Consider the following 8,674-nt stretch of genomic DNA (forward strand, 5'->3'; position numbering starts at 1 on the left):
GGGGCCCCGCGGCGGGGGCCCCGCGGGACCCCCGGGAGAGGAACCCGGGACAGAGACCCCGGCACAGAGAGCACGGGACCCCCGGGACAGAGAGCCCGAGACCAGGACCCCCAAAACCCCGGATCCCCCATCCAAGACCCCCCCAAACCCCAGACTGCCAATTCCAGACCCCCCAAAACCCCGGATCCCCCATCCAAGACCCCCCCCAAACCCCAAACCCCGGAGTGCCAGGACCCCCAAAACCCCGGATCCCCCACCCAGGACCCCCCAAACCCCAGACCGCCAATTCCAGACCCCCCAAAACCCCGGAGCCCCCAACCCCCGGAGTGTCAGGACCCCCCCAGACGAGAGGGGACAAAGGGGACAAGGGGGGGGACAGGAGCAAATATTAATGACCCCACAGCCTCCTCATTAATAATCATTAATATTCATTAATATTCTAATTAGCCCAGGTGCACCTGTTATTGGCGGCCGCGGCCCAGTTCTGCCGGGTTCATTTGCATACGCGCTGCCGTGATTATGAATATTTAATACGAATCGTTAAATACCTACAGCTAGTTAAATCCCGAGCTCATTTGCATACATTTGCATAGAGCTAACAGTTTGCATACGGGGAAAGGAAAACAGCTCGGGTGGGGGGGCGGATTTTAATTAACAAAGACTCGGCTGAGGGGGGGCCTCGGGGGGGGGGGGGGGGGGGGGGGGCGTCCCTAAACGGGTCTGGGGGTCCCTAAATGGGTCTGGGGGGTCCTTAGATGAGTCTGAGGGTCCCTAAACGGGTCTGGGGGTCCCTAAATGGGTCTGGGGGTCTTTAAATGGGTCTGGGGGTCCTTAAATGGGTCTGGGGGTCCCTAAATGGGTCTGGGGGGTCCTTAAATGAGTCTGGGGGTCTTTAAATGGGTCTAGGGGTCTTTAAACGGGTCTGGGGGTGTCCTTAAATGGGTCTGGGGGGTCTTTAAATGGGTCTGGGGGTCCCTAAATGGGTCTGGGGGTCCCTAAACGGGTCTAGGGGACTGGTGGGGGGGGGAGAGGGGTCCCTAAGCGGGGTCTGGGGGGAAGAGGGAGGTCCTTAAATGGGTCTGGGGGTCCCTGGGGGGTCCCGGGGGGGTCCCGGGGGTCGGGTGGGGGTCCCGGGGGGTCCCGGGGGTCGGGTGGGGGTCCCGGGGCAGCTCCCCGGGCCGGGCCGCTCCCACTGCGAAGGCAAAAGCGATTTTTTATTTTTTATTTTCCCATTTCTGCGCGTTCTGACGGGGCGGAACATTTCCCCCCTCATGAATTATTCATGAGCACACATACCCACAGCCGGGGGCTCATTTGCATATTGATGCCGCAGCTGCTGCATTATTCATGAGCGGCTCGCTCGCCCTTGGGACGTGCGGGCGGAACGGAGCGGGAAAATCCCCCGAAAAGCGGGAATTTCAGATTTCGGCGCCGTTCCACAACGCGAGCGGGCTCGCTGTGACCCAGGGATATCCGCGTTATTTGCGCACAGCTTTACACATCACGAAAACATTTGATGTACTACACGTTCTCTTATTTTATCAGTATCTGGTGGTTTTTTTAATACACGGTACTGTTGTGCTGTACATTGTGCATTTATCTAAATATTTATTGGTATGTGTTCATATGATACCAGGTATTTCTATATTAATGCATAATTATATTCTTTTTGTACTAATATATTCCATAATTAATATAATATTTTATTAATTTATTTCATGTTTTATTTATTAATCCGTATTAATGTTCATTCCTATATACTACACACGACACTATTGCATCAGTATTTTTAATATTATTGATTATATTTATATATTATTCCAGTATGTGTTATATACCTCTAAAGGTTTTATGGGTGTTTTATAAATACTTAATAAATATTAATTTTAACTGTACTGTGTATCAAATCCTAATGTTATGTTATTTAGATTAAATATATAGTTTAAAATATTATAGTATTATATAATATTATTATATTATTATATTATATATTATATATATAATATATAATATTAAATATTGAAATATTATATATTATATATAATAAATATATAATATATATTATAGATATAAATAAAAATATATTTTATATATATATAAAAAAAAATATATAAAAATATATATAAAAAATGTATATAAAATATATATTTTGGGGCCCCCAGACCCCGTTTGGGGCCCCCAGACCCTCTTTAGGGACCCCAGACCCTCTTTAGGGCCCCCGCCGTGACCCCGCCCCCATCGCGACCCTCCCTCACCCCCCCCCACCATTTCCCGCGGCCCCTTTAAGAGCGCGTGGCCCCGCCCCCGGCGCGATGACGTCACGACGTCCGCTTCCCGTCCCGCTTCCTGCCCCGTCCCTCACCCTCCCCCACGGGTCGCCCCCGCCTCCTCCTGCTGCTGCTCCTGCCCCCGCCGTGACCGCGGGAGCCGCCGCCGCCATGAACGGCAAAGGCAAGGCCGGGGCGGGGCCCTCGGTGCCTTTTACCGGAGCCCCGCCCCCAGCCGGCAGCGCCGCCCCGGCCGCGCGGCGCCTTTAAGGGCGCGTGAGGGCGCGGGCTGGGCCAGGCCCAGGGGGCGGGGCCAGGGGTTGCCATGGAGACGCGTGCTCAGCCTCGCTTTGACCCGGGAGGAGGGGCTGGGGCCGGGGTGGGGGAGATACCACGGGAGGGGGCGCGGGGGGGGTGTGAGGCTTTGGGTGGGGGAGATACCACGGGAGGGGGCGCGGGGGGGGTGTGAGGCTTTGGGGGGGGAGATACCATGGGAGGGGGCGCGGGGGGGTGTGAGGTTTTGGGGGGGGAGATACCACGGGAGGGGGCGCGGGGGGGGGGGTGAGGCTTTGGGGGGAGATACCATGGGAGGGGGCGCGGGGGGGGGGTGAGGCTTTGGGGGGGGAGATACCATGGGAGGGGGCGCGGGGGGGGGGGTGAGGCTTTGGGGGGGGAGATACCATGGGAAGGGGGCGCGGGGGGGTGTGAGGTTTTGGGGGGAGATACCATGGGAGGGGGCGCGGGGGGGTGTGAGGCTTTGGGGGGGGGGGGGGAGATACCATGGGAGGGGGCGCGGGGGGGGTGTGAGGCTTTGGGGGGGTGTGAGGCTTTGGGGGGGTGTGAGGTTTGGGGGGGGGGATACCATGGGAGGGGGGGTCTGGAGCCTTGGGGGGAGTGGGGGGCGATGCCGTGAGGGGGGCAGGGGGTGCCGGCGCTGGGGGGACACTGAGGCCGGGCTGATGCCATGGGGGGGGCCCGGCAGGGGCAGTGATGGCGCTGGGGGGGGGGCACGGGGGCGATGCCTTTTCCCGGCTGTCCCCCGGCCCTGCCTCCCGGCTCTCCTGACCCGATTCCCTCCCCCAGGGCCATTCCCAGGCCAGGCCTTGCTGCCCGGCCCGGCCCCCCCCGGGTACCCCCAGACTCTGCCCCTGCTGCCCCCCTACCTGGACCCTGCAGCTGCGTACCCCGAGGTAGGTGGGGCACACCTGGGGCGTTTCCCTGGCACCCCTCCTGTCCATGGCCCAGGGGAGCCCCGGAGCTCACCTGGCTCCCTCGGACAGGGACCCTCCTTCCCGTAGCCCAGGTGACCCAAAACGCCCCGTTAAAGCCCAGGGGTGAATTTCCAGGTGACTCCCTGCTCCCGCAGGCAGGTGGGAGCGCCCCTGGGTGCTGGGTGCACACCTGGGTGGGGGATGGCACCCGGGTGACCTGGCTGACCCGGTGTTTTTGGGATGGCACCTGGGTGACCTCGCTGACCCGGTGTTTTTGGGGTGACACCCGGGTGACCTGGCTGACCCGGTGTTTTTGGGGTGACACCCGGGTGACCTGGCTGACCCGGTGTTTTTGGGGTGACACCCGGGTGACCTCGCTGACCCGGTGTTTTTGGGGTGACACCTGGGTGACCTGGCTGACCCGGTGTTTTTGGGGTGACACCCGGGTGACCTGGCTGACCCGGTGTTTTTGGGGTGACACCCGGGTGACCTCGCTGACCCGGTGTTTCTGCAGCTCTACCGTCTGAGCTTGGTGCCCCTGGGCGCTGCCGGCATCCCCGCCGTGTCCCCGGCGTTCCCAGGTGCGTCCCTGTACCTGCCCCTGGCCCCGCCGCCGCCCCTGGGGGCTCTGGGCTCCCCCGTGGCCTATTTCCCCCTGGGACAGGTGTACCCACCGGGGCCCACCGTGCTGCTGGACGGGGGCTTTGACACCGCGGCCAGGCTGGGCACGGGTGGCACCACCAGCATCCCGGTGAGTGCGGGGCATCGTGGCACCGGGCTGGGGTGGGACGGTCTGGGACAGGTGGCACTGCCAGCACCCGCTGCAGGCGGAGCCGCAGAACTGGGGGATTTGGGTGGGGAGGGACCAGAAGATCACCTGGGCCAGGTGAGTCCCAGCCCCGGCCTTGGGCGCGGCCAGGTGGGCTCAGGGCTCACAGGTTCACAGCCGGGCTGGGCCTGGCTGCCGCTGCCCAAATCTGGCCTGGGGGGAGCAGGGCCAGGGGGGCCTTGGCCACCTGACCTCACCTGTCCCCACACCTGGGCCTGGCACTGCCTGCGAGGCTCCGGCTCACCTGGGCCCGCTCACCTGGGCCCCTTGGCTCCCCTTTCCTGGAGCCTGAGACCTTCCTGCTCCCCTGGAATTCCCCCTGGAGCTTGGGGACAGCTGGAGAGCGTGTCCCCGGGGGGCAGCACAGGTGACAGGTGTCCCCGGGGGGCAGCACAGGTGACAGGTGTCCCTGTGTTCCAGCACAGGTGACAGGTGTCCTTTGGGTGGCAGCACAGGTGACAGGTGTCCCCGGGGGGCAGCACAGGTGACAGGTGTCCCTGGGTGGCAGCACAGGTGACAGGTGTCCTTTGGGGGGCAGCACAGGTGACAGGTGTCCTTTGGGGGGCAGCACAGGTGACAGGGGTCCTTTGGGTGGCAGCACAGGTCACAGGTGTCCCCGGGGGGCAGCACAGGTGACAGGTGTCCCCCACCTGGCCCAGGTGCCTCAGGCCTCAGGGGTGGGCCAGGGCTCAGGACCCGTGTGCCACCCCCAGCCGCTGTCCCTCAGCAGGGCTTGGGGACGTTGCTGTGTCCCCAAAGCCCGCGGGGGCTTCAGGCCCACTCTGGGTGTGACACCGTCCTCAGCTGTCCCCTGTCGTGACAGTGACTCAGCTCTCCCCTGTCGTGACAGTGACCTCTGCTGTCCCCTATCGTGACAGTGACCTCTGCTGTCCCCTGTCGTGACAGTGACCCCGGCTGTCCCCTGTCGTGACAGTGACCTGTCCCTCCGTTTGTGTCTTGCAGCCGCCGCCCGCCGGGTGCCCCCCGGGCGCCCCCCCGGTGCCCGTCCCGCCCGGAGCCGCCGTCCTGCTGCCCCCGCGCAAGGGGGGCTTCCTGGGGGGGGCTGGGGGCGGCTTCAGCCTCTGGTGAGGGGGGGGGGGCGGGTTTGGGGGACCCCCGCCCGTCAGCACCTCCCCCCCCCCCCCCCAGGTGCCTGCGGGCCGGGGGGGGACGCCCACCCCCGCAGGTGACACGAGTGGTGACAGGGGAGGGGTTGGGTCAGCCGGGGGGGGGTCCCGGGGGGTTCATTCACAAATGGGGGTGAGCTCAGCCCCGCCCCTTCCTCATTTACACGCAGCTCTAATTAATTAATGGCCTAATTGTGCCCTGGGGAGGGGTTTCCATCCCTTTGCTGGGCCCGTCTGGGTTTCCCCTCTTTTTGGGAAAGGTGGATTTTGGGTAGAAAACAGACAACATCTCCTCCCCAGAGGCAAAATTCCCTTCCCAGCGGTGGGAAGGACACCTGGGCGCTTCCTGGCCTCACTCCAGGTGCCCCCTCACCCTCTCCCCCCTTTCTCCTCCACAAACCTCTGTCCCGGGATTTTTTTTTAACCCACTCCGAGTAATCTTGGGTTGTTTGCACTTCAGCTCTAATCAAAGCCATGACCGGTGCCAGGGCCGCGCTGCAGCTCCCGTGGGATCCTCCCATTCCAGCTAGGACCAGGTTTAATTGATGCTTAATTAGCAAACGCTTGATTTTGACTCAAACCTGGTGTTTTCGCACCCGAATCCCTTAAATCCGAGAGGCTGTTTCCATCTGTCCCGGGCGTGGGACCTGTCAGTGAGCACACAAATCCCTTGGGTTCCCTCCTGAGGCTCGGCGTGGTTTGGGGTTATCAGTGAGGTGTTCATCCGTGGGTTTATCAGGAGTTTAATGAGTGGGGTGTTTGTAGGTGGATTTTTATGAATGGGGTGCTTGGCAATGGGTTGTAAATGGGTTTTTCGATGTGTTTATCAGTGACTCATGCCTGCATCGATAACCAAACCTCCACAAGCTCGGCAGGAATGCTGCAGGGATGCTCAGTCGGGTGTTTTTCTTCTTTTTGGTTGTTACTTGATGAAGAAAGAGCTCAGATTCGACTCTATTTTATCTTAATATTTCACTTTAATCTGAATCTGTGTTCTCTGTGTGTGTGCGTGACCATCCCTGACTGTTCCCGAGCTCGGCTCTCGGACTCTCTGTGCTGCACTGAACTTGTGGAGTTTTTATACTAAAAACCAAAAATAAAATAAAGATTATTTTGAAAATTTAAATGAAGTAACAAATTTCTGTTGGGCCTCTGAGAACCCCTTTGGCTGCTGCCAGCCAGGGGTTTCCTCACTTCTTTCCTTTTTCCTGCTGCATTGGGAACTTCCTCTTACTATTTTTGGGGGGTATTTGGGGTTTTTCCTACCCTCGGGCACCCACATATTCTTGCCATGGTTGGCTTCATAAGTTAAGGGAAAAAAACCGAAACAAACCAAACAAAATCAGCCTGTAGACCCTCGGCTTTAGGCAGAACCCCAGCTCCAGGGAATTTAGGGAGATCACAAGCTCCAGGATATTTAGGCAGAACCTCAACCCCAGGGAATTTAGGCAGGTTTCCAATTTAGGCGGATCCCTAAATGCAGGGAATTTAGGCAGCACCCCAAAGCCAGGAAATTCAGGTGGAGCCGCAGCTCCAGGGAATTTAGGCACATTCCCAACTTAGGAAGATCCCCCACCTCCAAGAAATTTCAGCAGACCCTCAGCTCCGGGATATTTCTGTGGGTGCCCAACTCCAGGAAATTTGGGCAGATCCCTGATGCCAGGGAATTCAGGCAGCATCCTAACTCCTGAAAGCTTACGTAGACCCCCATCTCCAGGGAATTCCGGGACCTGTGTGGATCCCAGGCGCGTCCTTAGATAAAATATTCCTCCTTCTCCTTGGCCGGAGGCTCCTCCCGCGGGGCCGTGTCCGGCTCCGGCTGCTCGTAGGTGCGGTAGGAGCCCTGGTTCCGGTACAGGTAAATCCCGATCACCACCAGCACCGTCAGCAAGGTGAGGAACACCAGGGTGATCACCACTGCGGGGCAAGCACAGGGGTCACAGGGGCAGCCCCGAGCGCCGGCAGCGGCCCCGGGGCCCGGCGGGAGCCGCGGCCTCACCTGCGATCACGGCGGTGTCGGCGTCCTCATGGCCGGGGGGCGTGGGAGCCTTCCTCAGGTACGGGGTCGTCAGGTCTTCCTCGGGACAGGGAGAGAGGGAGGTGAGCGAGGGCCGGAGGCGGGTGGAGAACGTGGGAAGAGGCCAGGGAAGCGGCTCCAGGGGCTCACCTGAGCTCAGGTGGGGCTGATCTCCCTCCATCGCATCGGCTCCTTCCAGGGGAAGGTTTGGGGTCCTTCAGAGCTGCCAAAAATAGCGATAAAAGCGGTGAATTCCCACTCAGTGCCCCATCACCTGTGCTCAGGTGGGGCTGAGATCCCTCCTTCCAGTGGCTCCTTCCAGGTGAGGCTCCGGGTTCCTTCAGAGCTGCCAAAAATAGGGATGAAAGTAGTGATTTCCCACAAACCGCCCCGAAAGGCTCCGCCGGGGCGGGGGGTGCAGCACCAGTAACGCACTGGTGTTACTGGGGCGGGGAAGAGCCAGCCCCTGACTGGATTCACTCCCACATTTGGAGAGCTACAAAGCGCCTGAAAGTCCTTGAAAACGCCCCAAATCCGGGGCCGGAGCTCGGTGTCGCAGCCGGGACGCGGCATTGCCCGACCCACCTTGGCTGTGCCCGACGGGGACCCCCGGGGCCCCCAAAGTGTCCCGGCGGCGGCTCCGGCGCTCGGGGCCGGGAGGCTCCGGGGCGCGGGGATTCCGTGACTCAGCGCGGTCGGCAGCGAATCAAATCCCATTTGTTTGGGGTTTTTAAAAAAAGAGGAAATCGAGCGGCGGGAGCGGGGCAGGAGCGGGGCGGGGCCACGGCCGGGCCGGGAGCGGGAATTGGGGCTGGGGGAGCCGGGAATTGGGGCTGGGGGGGATCCGGGAGTTGGGGCTGCGGGAGCCGGGAATTGGGACTGGAGGAGCCCCGGGAATTGGGGTTGGGGGAGCCCCGGGAATTGGGGCTGGGGGGGAGCCGGGAATTGGGACTGGGGGAGCCCCGGGAATTGGGACTGGGGGAGCCCCGGGAATTGGGGCTGGGGGAGCCGGGAATTGGGACTGGAGGAGCCCCGGGAATTGGGGCTGGAGGAGCCCCGGGAATTGGGGCTGGGGGGGAGCCGGGAATTGGGACTGGGGGAGCCCCGGGAATTGGGACTGGGGGAGCCCCGGGAATTGGGGCTGGGGGAGCCGGGAATTGGGACTGGAGGAGCCCCGGGAATTGGGGCAGGGGGGACAGGGAGGGGCGGGGACCCCCAGCAGG

General features: G+C 60.8%; 2 protein-coding genes across 7 annotated transcripts in view; one reads left to right on the forward strand and one right to left on the reverse strand.

The window, feature by feature from the left end:
• Positions 1–2,341: 2,341 nt before the first annotated feature.
• Positions 2,342–6,560, forward strand: DAZAP2 (DAZ associated protein 2). 3 transcript variants are annotated; one of them, XM_053967386.1, is made up of 5 exons: positions 2,342–2,451; positions 3,351–3,457; positions 3,993–4,229; positions 5,271–5,392; positions 6,265–6,560. In XM_053967386.1, exons 1-5 carry the CDS (start codon positions 2,439–2,441, stop codon positions 6,284–6,286), a joined length of 501 nt encoding a protein of 166 aa, XP_053823361.1. In that variant the 5' UTR covers positions 2,342–2,438; the 3' UTR covers positions 6,287–6,560. The 3 variants fall into 3 exon arrangements, with proteins under 3 accessions (XP_053823361.1, XP_053823359.1, XP_053823360.1); XM_053967384.1 differs by lacking the exon at positions 2,342–2,451 and having other exon boundaries at positions 3,203–3,457; XM_053967385.1 differs by lacking the exons at positions 2,342–2,451; positions 6,265–6,560 and having other exon boundaries at positions 3,203–3,457; positions 5,271–5,396.
• A 16-nt stretch (positions 6,561–6,576) lies between these two features.
• SMAGP (small cell adhesion glycoprotein) overlaps positions 6,577–8,674 on the reverse strand; it is a 5,207-nt gene continuing 3,109 nt past the window's right edge. For 2 of the 4 annotated variants that reach the window (XM_053967388.1, XM_053967390.1), the window contains exons 2-4: positions 7,602–7,674; positions 7,434–7,508; positions 6,577–7,351 (exon numbers count right to left, since the gene is read on the reverse strand). In XM_053967388.1, the coding sequence (XP_053823363.1) occupies positions 7,188–7,351; positions 7,434–7,508; positions 7,602–7,632 (270 nt within the window). In that variant the 5' untranslated portion in view covers positions 7,633–7,674 and the 3' untranslated portion in view covers positions 6,577–7,187. Of the gene's footprint in view, positions 7,352–7,433; positions 7,509–7,601; positions 7,909–8,036; positions 8,120–8,674 lie in introns of those variants that run through there. The other 2 variants (XM_053967389.1, XM_053967387.1) reach the window with 2 other exon arrangements.

Source organism: Vidua chalybeata, chromosome 30 (assembly GCF_026979565.1).
Source record: "Vidua chalybeata isolate OUT-0048 chromosome 30, bVidCha1 merged haplotype, whole genome shotgun sequence".
Lineage (NCBI taxonomy): Eukaryota > Metazoa > Chordata > Aves > Passeriformes > Viduidae > Vidua > Vidua chalybeata.

Coding starts and splice junctions, on each gene's coding strand:
- DAZAP2 (XM_053967384.1), top strand. CDS start 3,227: ATGCCATGGGGGGGGCCCGGCAGGGGCAGTGATGGCGCTGGGGGGGGG. Junction 3,458..3,992: donor CTGCAGCTGCGTACCCCGAG/GTAGGTGGGGCA, acceptor GTGTTTCTGCAG/CTCTACCGTCTGAGCTTGGT. Junction 4,230..5,270: donor GTGGCACCACCAGCATCCCG/GTGAGTGCGGGG, acceptor TGTGTCTTGCAG/CCGCCGCCCGCCGGGTGCCC.